The sequence below is a fragment of the Phytophthora sojae genome, assembly GCF_000149755.1.
Source record: "Phytophthora sojae unplaced genomic scaffold PHYSOscaffold_9, whole genome shotgun sequence".
Classification (NCBI taxonomy): Eukaryota; Oomycota; class Peronosporomycetes; order Peronosporales; family Peronosporaceae; genus Phytophthora; species Phytophthora sojae.
In genome coordinates this window covers 2,366,509-2,378,869 of record NW_009258123.1, presented here as the reverse complement: position 1 = coordinate 2,378,869, position 12,361 = coordinate 2,366,509, and the positions used below count along the sequence as shown (strand labels likewise).

The 12,361-nt window shown below is 52.3% G+C and overlaps 5 protein-coding genes across 5 annotated transcripts; 2 read left to right on the top strand and 3 right to left on the bottom strand.

Annotated features, from left to right (window-relative positions):
• Positions 1-595: 595 nt before the first annotated feature.
• On the top strand, positions 596-1,242 carry PHYSODRAFT_256385 (hypothetical protein; the record flags this gene model as incomplete). The annotated part of the gene is made up of 2 exons (XM_009536677.1): positions 596-812; positions 1,010-1,242. 2 exons carry the CDS (start codon positions 596-598, stop codon positions 1,240-1,242), a joined length of 450 nt encoding a protein of 149 aa, XP_009534972.1.
• A 3,175-nt stretch (positions 1,243-4,417) lies between these two features.
• On the bottom strand, positions 4,418-4,924 carry PHYSODRAFT_338800 (hypothetical protein; the record flags this gene model as incomplete). The annotated part of the gene is made up of 1 exon (XM_009536676.1): positions 4,418-4,924. One exon carries the CDS (start codon positions 4,922-4,924, stop codon positions 4,418-4,420), a length of 507 nt encoding a protein of 168 aa, XP_009534971.1.
• A 302-nt stretch (positions 4,925-5,226) lies between these two features.
• Positions 5,227-6,861, bottom strand: PHYSODRAFT_521544 (hypothetical protein; the record flags this gene model as incomplete). Its single annotated transcript, XM_009536675.1, has 1 exon — positions 5,227-6,861. One exon carries the CDS (start codon positions 6,859-6,861, stop codon positions 5,227-5,229), a length of 1,635 nt encoding a protein of 544 aa, XP_009534970.1.
• Positions 6,862-8,703: 1,842 nt separating this feature from the next.
• On the top strand, positions 8,704-9,186 carry PHYSODRAFT_338798 (hypothetical protein; the record flags this gene model as incomplete). The annotated part of the gene is made up of 1 exon (XM_009536674.1): positions 8,704-9,186. One exon carries the CDS (start codon positions 8,704-8,706, stop codon positions 9,184-9,186), a length of 483 nt encoding a protein of 160 aa, XP_009534969.1.
• A 987-nt stretch (positions 9,187-10,173) lies between these two features.
• PHYSODRAFT_522617 (hypothetical protein) lies at positions 10,174-10,785 on the bottom strand (the record flags this gene model as incomplete). The annotated part of the gene is made up of 1 exon (XM_009536673.1): positions 10,174-10,785. One exon carries the CDS (start codon positions 10,783-10,785, stop codon positions 10,174-10,176), a length of 612 nt encoding a protein of 203 aa, XP_009534968.1.
• Positions 10,786-12,361: the final 1,576 nt, after the last annotated feature.

The window sequence follows — 12,361 nt, the reverse complement described above, 5'->3', positions numbered from 1 at the left end:
ACCCTTCCTTTCTGAGGGACCACAGAGGTTTAGTGCGAAAGCACGTATTACACATTGCATCCTAGCCGTGGCTCGTGGCTAAGGGTGCTCTTATATTTTAACGAAGGGTAAACCTACCTGACCCGCAACAGGCCTCTCCTATAGCTAATCCCTAAGGTCTATACAAATATCAAGCTTGGACCGAGCTTTCGAGCTGATCCTACAACCGGACGAAACTTCGTCCTAAATCCGAACTCCTACTGGGCATAAAGTGTACCCACTATGAAACTTCGGAAGCCTCGGCAGGCGGTTTATTTTGACCCTCCTGTCACTCCGTAGTCTCTATCAATCTTCTGGGCACTAACGCGCGGGGAATGTGACCGACCAATCAGAGCCCTCGGTCAGCCATCACTCGCAAGCTCAAGGCAGTTAGACCTCGGCCGGAATTCGCCCGGCCGCAGTCATTTACCGATATCACACCTACGTAGAGGCAAACTGATTGCTCATACTTGAGCAGCTGAAGACGATGGTGTGGGTGGGCATCGGTGTGGACTTGAGCACGTTTTTGCTCATTGTGTACTACGATGAAGCAAACTACAATCTGTACTGAAAGCGCATGCAGGGCCGGGCGCTCAAGGGCAAGCGCGCCATAGTGAAGCTGCCGCCCAGCAAGGGCAAGAATCTGCAAATTCAGTGCGCGGTCTCTACCGATGTAGGTCTGCTGCACTACGAGACTCAGCGCGGGAGCATCAAGATGGAGGAGAACGCTGCGTCCGTCAACACTGTCTACGACGCTGCGAAGGCGCACCCGACCTACCAGCAGCACTTTGCTTGTAAGCCGGTCGTCATTGTGCTTGACATACCCCGGCCCACACCCAGACCGAGGAGCTGGTGCGCGAGCGTGACGACCTTGTGCTCCTCCGACTCGCGCCGTATTCTCCTATGTGCATCCGATTGAAGGTGCGTCCAACACTTCTACGGCTACTCTATGCGTTCATACTAACGCTGGTCCTGTACGGTTCTGTTGTAGGTTGCTTCAGCGTGCTGAAAGCTGCGATCAAGCGCTTCCTCGCGCTGAGTCACGACGAGATGCTTAGTGCTCCCCGCGGTCAGATGACGGAGCTGCGCATGCAGTTACTGGAGCAAGCAGCGGAGGTTTGCATGAACTGCATGGACCTACGCCTTGTAAACAAGATGGCGCTTCACTGCGCCCAGGTAGTCGCTGCTGCGAAGCGCGGTGAGCCGATGGAGTACGGCAGTTGACCACTTTGGTGCGTACAGCATCCACTTTGAGGCAAAGTCAAAGTTTTGAATTTCTATTTCTAATTCTATTTTAGAAATGAAATAGAAAATTCCAAAGTGAACAGCACTTTGTGTTGTAATTTGGTCGGTTTGAGCTGGCAAAGGTGTAGTATAGAATACTGATCATCAGCGTGTTGGCTGATATGTACTGCATTTACTGAGTAAATATGGAGGTCTGCACTGATTGCCTGATATTGCTTGCACCGTTCCAACTGCGACACCTAAGACTGAAAATGGCGTAAGACGCAAAAATGCGTAAGATGCGAGAGTGCGCATTTCTATTTCTATTTTCATTTCTAAATCAGAATTTATTTTCTACATCCACCTGTGCTTAGAATACCAGGAGAACAAGTTCCGATGTGCCGAGTGCAATAAACCTTCACGCGTATGACCTGAATACTCGCCACCTCCCTAAATGCTTGGACAAGAAGCGTCGCGCCGAGGAGATCAAGGCGCGCAAGGCTGAGCGGCGTAGCGCTACGAAGAGCGCTACCAGGTCAGAATCAAAGAGCGTAGGGCAGCTCGCGTTGCAGCTGAGCGTAGGGCAGCACGCCTCGCCGCACAGCAAGAAGAAGTGCGCATCGCCGTAGAAGAATCCCTCTGAGCAGCAGTGGAGGAAGTTGGGCGCACCGCCGCCATGGAGAAAGCTATCTCCACAAGCAAGGACCACTTGTGCCCATGGTGTAGGCGTGAACTGGCTGGGACAATGCACGTGTTCCTGCTTCAATGACTTTGTTCCTGCGGGCTCCGAGTATCCATGGCCTCAGTGCTACACGAGCTCTCTCGAAAACTACACCTTTGCTGAAGTTTACATGTAGTTCTGAAAACTGGACCTCCCGGCCCATACCATGGTATCTGTCACCAACTCCATGAAGGCAGCACTTACTGCGTTCGTCGGCTTGATCGCATCGACGACGTATGAGGCGTAGAAGGCAGAGCGGTATCTTCTCGCCAGGGTAGAAGGACTGCCCAACAACGACGAAAACCACCCCCATTGCACTTGATCAGGATTTAGCGTGTACTTTGTGGTATCCCAAACACGCCGCGATGCAGTGCTCCAAGTTCTTGTGCGGTCTAGTCTGCCAATAACGACTCGAATGGGAATCGTCAGCCCCTTCAACTCGGTATTGCCAAACCGTGAATGCCAAAGAACGCGTCGAACCCTTTCTCAAAATCTGTATTGTGGTCGGTTTACCTCGCAAAAAGTTTTACGATTTCGGATCAGAGAGGTTTTGACGCAGTTGAAAAGCATCAGAAATTGGGCATGTGCCGCGCTTTTAGAGTCTATCTAGCTTCGACCACAGAGGTTCACCAATCTTCGTCTAACAGCAACAGCTTCGTAGTCGAGCGAACCCGAATTTCAACTTTTTGTGTTAAAACTACCGAAACCAATGCCTGCAAACACTCAACGGCTAGGGTCGATGATGACATTCACCTTTCGCATTGCATGCTTCGCGGCAAACGCAAAAATCTTGGGGGTCACGTAAATATCTGGGGCGTGCAAACGAAAATGCTCCAGGTGATCTGTTGTTTGCTTCTTCAGTGGTGAGTGCGCTCCATCAGGGCGGAAGACACTGAGGAAGGCTAACTTGCATGCGGCCGGCATCTCCTCAATTTCTTCGACATCCTGAAGATGGAACTGCTTCAGTCCAACTCTTAAACATTTCCATTTGAAGTGCATCAACGACTACTGTCAAGTAGCGCATTACTCTATTCCCACTCAGCATACGGGTCAAGACGTGCAGCGCCTCAGAAGAACCCATACCTGGTAGCGTGAACAAGTCGCAGTGTAACCAGCGCAGCGTCCTTGTCAGAGTTTTGGATTCATCCGTCAGTGCCGCTACGAGAACTTGGATGTCGTCGAAATGACAGTCCAGACGATGAAGTGTCATGTTATACCGTTCGCACGCCCGAACCAACCCATCAGAAGAGATGATGCCGTTGTGAAGAGTTAATTCCTTCAGATGCGGACAGGCCCCCAAGATCCCCGAAAAACGTAGTAAAACCCCAGCTCTCCATACAGGAAACTCGATCCAAAGGCTGCACAAATACGCTCCAACCAGCCTCAGTAAACTCGTAAGATGCCCATTATTGGTGAAGTTTGAGAATTGAAGTTCCAGCTCCAGATCAGGTTGCACTTCCGATATCCTCACGTTGTCGCTCACTACGAGATTGTTGCGTTGAACTTGACACAAGCCAACTCCGGGAACTAGCACGTCGACCCACTCAATGGATTCTTCATCGTCATTGGGATTCACGAGCACCACTCCACATACTCCCCCTTGCTGGAAAATATCTGCTGAATTCCACGAAACCACACGGCCGGTAGTCTCTTCAGTACTCTGGATCGCTGCATTCTTTCGCAAACGGTATTCGCGTGGGTCAGTTGTAGTGTTACTTGTCCGCCCGGTCCCCTTAGCAGCGGTAAACAGCTCTTGCTCCGCATTGACGCTTGTTAGGATTTTGGACAGAGCATGCAGTGTGTTGGAATCGAGCCATGCGTTGTAGATTGTGACTTGCTTCACAGAGGACCGCGATCGAGCCCGATTCGAGAAGAACGCGTACGCGATCCACCTCCACATTTTCACGTTTGATTCAGTATCGTACGAGCCCAGCGTGAAGAAGATGGACTGGCAGGAGCGCGTCACCGCCAAAGCCGAGCACAGCGCATTCATTTCGCGTCCAATCTCGTCTTGAAAGCTCACGGCCGCATAATCCACACCTGAATGCCCCACTACGGCTGCATTGGGGCAAGTATCATTGCAAAATAGACTTGCAATCGTTCGGCAAACTTTCAGGGGGTCTTGGCGTGGCATGAAACATACATTTATCGCTGAAAATCGGACCTCACGACCCATTTCAGCGAGCAATGTCATGAAGGCAGTACTGGTACCATTGGAAGTCGACGCGTTCTTCGCGTTCACGGCGTCCGCAACAAACGAGGCGTAAAAAGAAGAGCGACATGTTCTCGTCAGCGTGACAGAGCTGCCCAACTTCGGCTTGAACCATCCCCATTGGACTTGATCAGGTCTAAGCACGTTCTTCATGACGTTCCAAACATGCTGCGACGCACTCCCCGATTTTTTAAAGTACTCTGGCTTACCGATAACTACTCGGACAGGAATGACCATACCCCTCAGAGGATGTGACTTGTTTCTACAGAGCCCTTCAACTTTCGTCCACGCCTCCTGGAATGCTTGACTGGTATTACGTTGGTCCAGTTGGCAACACAGAGATACGAGGTCTTCTTGTACCCACGAGATCCCCTGCTTTGGTCACTGCAGAGCTTGCTCGTTACTTCGAGCTCAACGAATACGGGCAGCTCCGCCATCATGAACTCGTGGTGCTGCACCTCTTCTCTGGGTTCGCACACGCCATTTGACTTGAGCAAGGAGATCAGTGCGTCAACGTTGATCCACGCCACTGCAGCAAATAGAGCGAGCCCCTCACGAAGTGTCTTGAGCTGCTTTAAACGTTCATTTGGAGTCAACTTCTTGGTTCGAGGGGGAACGATGGTGAATCGTAGTGCTAGGCTGTAGTCCGGTCCCCACTGCCACACTGTCGCGGAGCTCTCCGTGGATGCAAAGAGTTCCCTCATCGCTCCGCACCATTCGTCCAGGAACGCCCACTCCTCAACCTTCATTGTCTTGTTGCTGCCAAATCGTGAATGCAAGAGGAAGAATCGTTCTTGTAGGCAAACAAAAGACTCTTTTCAGGAAAAGCGCTGACTCTGATGGATGTAAAAAACTAGTACCGTAGTCAAGACTCGTCAAGACTCACGCGACGCAGCACACGCATGGACAGACTAAAGACAACTAACCCAGGCGTCTCGTCACCCCATCAATATCGACATGGCCTCGGATTAGCTCACGTTTCAACACTTCTACCTTTCAATCTCATTCACGAATCGCCGCCTTCATTGGAACTTCATAACTATTTTGTGCCTCACTTACAAGCCGAGGACGCCCGCTTTAAGGGCGTCAGCGGCGTGACCTCCACGCTCAGTCCTCCCTTGACTGGCATGGTGAGCGAGAACTCGTACGTGATCTCCCATGGGTCCTCCACCGTCTTGATGTCAAACTTGCTGTAGAGCGTGGCCAGCGTTGTCTTGATCTCCATCATGGCGAACTTCTGGCCGATACACACGTGCTGGCCCGCGCCAAAGCCGCTGAAGACGTAGGGCGACAGCACGCGCAGCTTGCCCGTCTCGGGGTCGATCATGCGCTCCGGCTTGAACTCGAGGCAGTCGTCGCCCCACGTCCTCTTGTTGCGCGCGTTGCAGTAGGACGAGATCATGAGCGTCTGGCCCTTCTCAACAAACGTGCCGTCCACCAGCGTCGTGTTGTCCATAGCTTCACGCATGATGAACGCCGTGGACGGGTGGAGCCGCATGTTCTCCTTCATCACCGCCTCCAGGTAGACGAGATCACGGAGCTGCTCCTGCGTGGGCACCCTGATCTCACCCGTGAGGAGACCAGGCAGTTTCTCCTTCATTTCTTCGCGGATCTTCTTCAAAACTTCAGGATAGCGGTTCATGTTGACGATGAACCAACACATGTTGTCTGCTGTCGAGTCCTTGCCGGCAAACGCGAAGGACATGACCATATCTCTCATGATCGTAGCGTCATCATCCGCGATGTGGATGTCCTCACTGTGCCTCAAATTGCTCTCCATGAAGAGCGTAATGAGGTCCCTCGCCACCATCTTCTCGCCCTTAGCAGAATACTCCGCCTTCTTGTTCATGGACTGCACGATCACGTCGTTGATGAAGTTCTGGATGATCGTGTTGTTCTCCTTGAAGACCTTCTCCCAGCCCACGTTCAGGTATCTCTTGAGTCTCCAGAGCCACATGGGGGACTGGATACGCACACCAAACGCCACGCAGGCCTTGTTAAATGCCTTCAGGAACTCGTGGTCGTCCTCCCGGTCCGGACTGTCCTTCAGCGTGTTGAGCTCAATGGAGAAGGCGATCTTGGCGATGACGTCCATGGTGAAGTGGCTCAGCTCCTGCTTGGCGCTGAACTGCTGGCCGCGCTGGTGGTAGACGCCCAGCACATCCAGGAACACGGCCAGCTTCTCGCGTACAGTGGCCTCCATCACGTCCTTCATCATCTGCATGGAGAAGAGGTGGCTGGCCGTCTTGCGGTGGTAGAACCACAGGTCTCCGTCCGTGATGACCATGCCGTTGCCGAACAGGTCGAAGCTGATGTACTGGCCGCTGGGGCCGCGCAGGAACACGTCGTCCTGGGTCTTGAGCACGTCCTCGAACATTTCAGGGGACGAGAGCACGATGGTGGCGGGGCGACCGGGAATCGAGAGCATCCACGGGCGGTTGTCGAACTCGATGGACTGCTCGTTGAGCCAGTCGTGGAAGCGCTCGGCGTTGCCACCGGCGTCCAGGATGTTCTTGAGAATGGGGAGCGTGGTCTTGGGCATGGGCGGGAGCTTGCGAGTGTCGCTCATCTTGCTCTTCTTGGTGCTGTGCAGGAGGAGGGAGAGCCCCAGACCCACGGTCACTGCAGCCGCAGCGGTGACAGCCACGTCGCTCCTGTCGCCGAACAACTCCGAGACGGACTTCATAGCTGCGGATTCCGACGGTTTGTGGCGGATGCGGGTCAAAAGCTCAAGTGAGACCGTGGGAAGGGAAGCGCATCGACAGTGAGGACACTTCCAGATGCTGCGGACGCATGCATGGAGAAAAGAGCCGCCGCGTGTGGTAGAATGGTCAAGTAGGGGGTCCCTCCCTCCGACGCGTCTGCCGAGCTTTCCCGGGGGTCCCTGGCACATTGAAGCCACACGCACGCACATTACATGAGACGATGTAGTCTACATCGTCTCGATCTTTGTGGGCGCGAACGCATGAAGGGGGCCAGGAGCTGCGTCTGTTCCTAAGCTTAGGAGTCCCTTCGTCAGAATCTCAAGTATCTGGACAAGGGAAAGTTGATAGTGTGCAATCTGTGCATGAAATTTCAAACCTGTTTTGTAAGCGACTTGGGGGGAGCCACATCTGTGTCGATTAATTCTTTCTAACTTATCCATAGGTAAAACTCCGCAGGAAGGATCAATAATGACATTAGAAACGCGTTGGCACGAAGATTTAAAGAGGTCGGTTTAATCTTCTTTTCAGCTTACCTTATCACAAAAACTCGAAATCCTATTTTCCTTACGCAGTGCCGTACTTAAGTATTAAGTACAACATCCAGCCGTCTACATCAAAATTCAAGAGCAAATACTTCGAAGCACAACGTTAACAGACTCAAAGACACCTCGTTTAGTTGTTCTTCACCGTCATCCGCCTGCTGCTCCCAGCAGCTCATAGTGGGCAAGATCGCCACCAGTTCCTGCACCTACGAGCTCCACGGGTTTATCAGCTCAAAAGATCAACCAATTGCGAGGCTCCGCATATTGCAACATACACTTGCTGTAGGCTAGTAAAGAAGTTTATGCACAAGGTGCATTGCACAGTACTGATACAGTGGAAATGGACTGGTCTGGCGCTAGATTTAAAGCAATTCGACATGCATTTTCCCTTGTAGTTGAAAACGCGACTATCAATTCAGCCTCGGTTGTTGCAGCTGGAGCCACGTTGCGGTAAAGCCAAAGGCCTCCTAAAGCTGCAAGGGCCTCAAGAAGCCGCTTACGACCGATACGGTTATGTATAATTGCCCATATGAAGCTATTGGCCGGACCCCGGGGTCCCGCATCATGTACCGATGGCGACCGGAATTATTTATTTTTATCGGCGGGGCAGTGATAATACATGTATATATAGGTTGTGACAATTTTGTGATAATTTTTCGAGTTTAGCTAGAGCTCATTTCACCTTCAAGCATCTTGCATCCAGTATGAAGTCTAGGTGAACGGAGGTGCAGAGGTTCCTCGGCGCAAACGTGATATTGAAATCGTCGTTACCGCAAAGCTGCTGCATTCGTTCGTTCGGTTAAGCGTTTTGGTGAAGATACGACCAAACAGATTCAAGCTGACTGCTAGAAGCTAGCGCCTACCACAGCAGCAGCGGCGTCGAGCACGCAAAGTTGCGAACTCTGCAGCTCTGTGCAACTCGAGAGTCGATACTTCAAGAGATACATAGCATAGATACATACATCTAGCACTTGAATTTACCGAATATACCGGTTGCTTATGGGGCAAGCGGGGACCCCGGGGTCCCGCCAAATGCTTCATATGACTACTGTGAAGATAAAAAATGAGATAGGCCATTGTATGCCGATACAGGCAATACATGTGCACAGTACAAGGGTTTATCGCGTAGTTTACGAACAGCACGATTCGTCCTGGTAAGATTACTCGGAGGAGAATCCAGGTTTCATGTTCATTGTGGAATTTACCGCACGGCGGCCATTCACCAACCCAAGCCGAAGCAGTCTATCAGCTTCTCACTCAAGACCCCCTCCCCCTCCAACAATGACGAAGCTCAATCAAGTGGGCGCGTATGCCATGTTACTGGTGGCAGCTATGAACGCCTACTCCTTCCCGGATACGACGAGGGCGTCAGTGTCGGCCCCCGCTACCGTCCGCAGTTCCGACACCGGCATGACGGCGGACGACGAATCCCGAATCTACGGCGGCAAGAACGTGGACCTCAAGGAATACCCGTACATTGTGAGTCTGCGCGCGAACGTTTCCGACAGTGAAACTTTTTGCGCTGGCACACTGATTGCTCCACGCTACGTACTGGCGTCAGCTCAGTGTATGGACTGGTACCTGTACGATGTGTATGCCTCCATCGGATCAAAGCATGGGTCTGGCCGGGGCTCGGGAAGGTCCGAGCAAATTCGTGTCGTGGAGGCTTTCAGTCTCCCAGAGTACAATCCGCTGGATACGTCGGTAGCTGGTTGTGCTCAAGCTCGAAAACTCATCGAAGTATACACCCGCGCGTTTGCCTAAGGCGGACGGGTCCAACAACAGACCCGGTACGATGGCAACCATTCTCGGGTGGGGCGGGATTATCTACAACGACCCTAAAAAAGACACTCTTCAAGCGGTGGACGTCGAGATCATTACGAATAAGCAGTGTCGCAAATTATACACCGCTGACGGATACGGAGACATGGTGGACGACTCTGTCATTTTGAATTTGTTGCGGTTTAGACGGCTAGCTCACCCGATGCCGCGCACTGCTGCAGCTTGGCCTACGGATCACGGGCCTCCAGGGCGCGTGCCCGTGGTAGTAGCCCAAACACACGGGTACACACCAACCAAATGCCACTAGGGCATTCGACCGAGATATACCCCTACGATATGCAATTGCTAAACGAGATATGCAACACCTCCTTTTCGCGCTTCGTCGGTCCGGAGTCCACCACCTCGACGCGTCCCTCCAACACATTGTTCACCCGTGTCCCCTCTTGTCCTTCTCTTCCGTCCCGCTCTTCATCAATCCAGCAGTCACCTCTGCGCCGCGCTCGTCGGAATTCGATCCCGACGCCACGATTGCCTCTCAAGGCAGCGTGGCCAGCGGTCTGCACTCTTTCCGCTATCTCGCGCTTCGTCGTCACCAATACACCCTGTTTTTCGTTTCTGTTTCGCCTACCGTCTTGATCAGCCTGTTGTGCCACGAGGTCGTCGAACCTGACCACCTTGAAGATGCCATTACTGTCGTCTTGCTCCGCCTGGGCTCCCGAGGGAGGATTCCTCCCAGGAAGGCCAAGGACCCGGAGATCCTTGGAGGCGACCCCTGACACTTCTCCGAAATTTTGGAATCTGGAGGGTAACCGATAAATTAGGTCAAATGGCATAGTTGGTCACGTCGTTAGGTCACGTGACCTGATTACAGTTGGTCACGTACGTAATGAATGAGATGTATTATGTGTTATGCTCACTGCCCTCTTCATACTGCGCGGTCACGTCCGTGATGTAGGTGTCGGAGGCTCTCTACGTCTCGCCGTCGTACTCGAAGGAGTGATCCGGCTGAATGTACTCGCTGTCCTCACCGGGTTCCACGTTTTCGTCACCCGCCGAGGACATAGCGCTGCTGTATGGTTCCGAGTCCGCGTCAGCATCGACTATTTCACCCTCACCGTCGCTGCTGGCTAGCGAGTCGACGATGTCGCTCACCTCTGGCAGCTTTGGCTGTCTTGGTAGGACGAATCCTTTACGCTCAGGTGGCTTGGCTAAGCCTGAGATGACAGTCGTCCGTTGCGCAACGTACTCGCGAGCAAGGTTTTCTAGCGAAGTCACGAAAGTTTTCATGGGCGGATGAGCATTAAACCACTTGTTTAGTTCACGGTGAAATCGCTCTAATGGGTTGTTCGTCCGGCTGATGATGTCACGCCTCATGCCGAACACACTCCAGTATTCCGGCGGGTATGTCTCCAACCAAGTCCTCTGAAAGTAGCTCCAAAACGTTCGCCACTTGCTGCGAGAGTACTCCAGATCTTTCACCTCACACACGCTGCGAATCTTGGCCTTCACCCAAGCGATTCCCTGCACAGCAATTTTGGTGGGATCAATGACGGTAAGTATGTCAAAGACATTACGCGACATAGCAACCTTGATTTCACCAACTGGTAGCCCAATGCTTTTCATCTTGCGACGGCATGCCTGTTTAAAATGAAACAGGCACCCGATAATATGGTGACGTCAGGAAAGAACTCGCGAAGTGCTCCAATCAGTGAACTCTCAAAGTCACACACCACATCTTTTGGAACCAGTTTGCTCCCCACAGCATCTTGTACACATTGCAGCAGTCGGACGTAGGATTTTCTCGTCATAGATGTAGTTGCCGCATGCCAGCGCAGGCGTGTCTGGTTCAGTATCGCGAATCCCCATCAGAAGTCCATGCCGAGTCACGACGGCTGCGGACACCTCGCTATCAGGGACGTCACTCGATGCGTGGTTGTTTCGGCGTGTTGAACGCGACGTCGGCGCCTGTGTTCCTGCCCGTAACTCTTGGGAAGCCAAGATGGCGTCGGACAGTTCTCTTTCAAGAACGTCACTCGTCGCGCGACTGCTTCGACGAGTCGGACGCGAAGTCGGAGCAAATTGAGATTGCCCAGAGAACGAGATGGGGCTGGATCTGGGGAAGACGTAGAGGCTCCTCGGCGCCGAGCCATCTTGGGTTACGTTAGTGGTTGGCGCGTGACTTGAAGGCTGTGTTTGTGAAGGGAGAAGTCCCAATGGCCCACTGGTCGCATGCTTTCTATTGGATCATGTTGGTTTCAAAAACCCCAGAGTTTAGGACAGGTACAACGGCCAGAAATAGCTACTCGGCATGTTGTACTTTACCGTAGTAATGAAGGGAACGACTTGGGTGATGCTGGGGCGCTAAAGCTTGTTCTAGCAGCTTCACGTGACCTAAGTGCCAAATGTGTGACCTATCCGTGATCTATCTTCAAGATTTGGCCTTGACCAAGTTTGCGATTTGACCTAATTTAGTCGCTCCCATCTGGAGACTCTGTCATTTGTGCCGGTAGTGGGGATGGCAAAGGCTTGTGCCCAGGCAATACCGGAGGCCCACTTGCTGTTAATGGGGTGGTCGTTGGTGTTGTGCGGGTGTGGTGTTTTGCCTGCAAATTGCGCCCGCGTCACGTATGATCTGGATTTCATCAACGACATCCTGAACGGCGGATCCACCGGCAATGTGACGAAGTTGCTGACCTCTGGGACGAGCGTCTTCGACGTCTACTTGCCTATGCTTCAAGATGCCTCAGCGACGGGCTCGAGCGACGTTGAGAAGGAATCGGGGGGGGGGGGGCAAGCAATGACAGACCTGAGTTGATGTATCAGGCGCTTGGTGGAACCAACACTAGAATCGTTAACGAAATCTAATAGCGACGTCCTGTGCTGTTACATCTCACTATATATTTTTTACCTTAGATTACGTGTTGCTCGTCTATTGTAAGTCTATGTACATGTTGATGTTTACCTTCCTGCTACGTGGTACTACTTCGTACATGCTTTGAACGGCGACATAATGCTGGTAACACGAAACTCCACGACGTCAAACTACTTCATCATTTCTTCGACTATTAACTTGATGTTTTGTGTCCTGATTACTCCAGCCATTGCCCGTACGTGTCGAAGCCATAGGTATTGCAAGGACTTAAAGTTGAATAAGCTA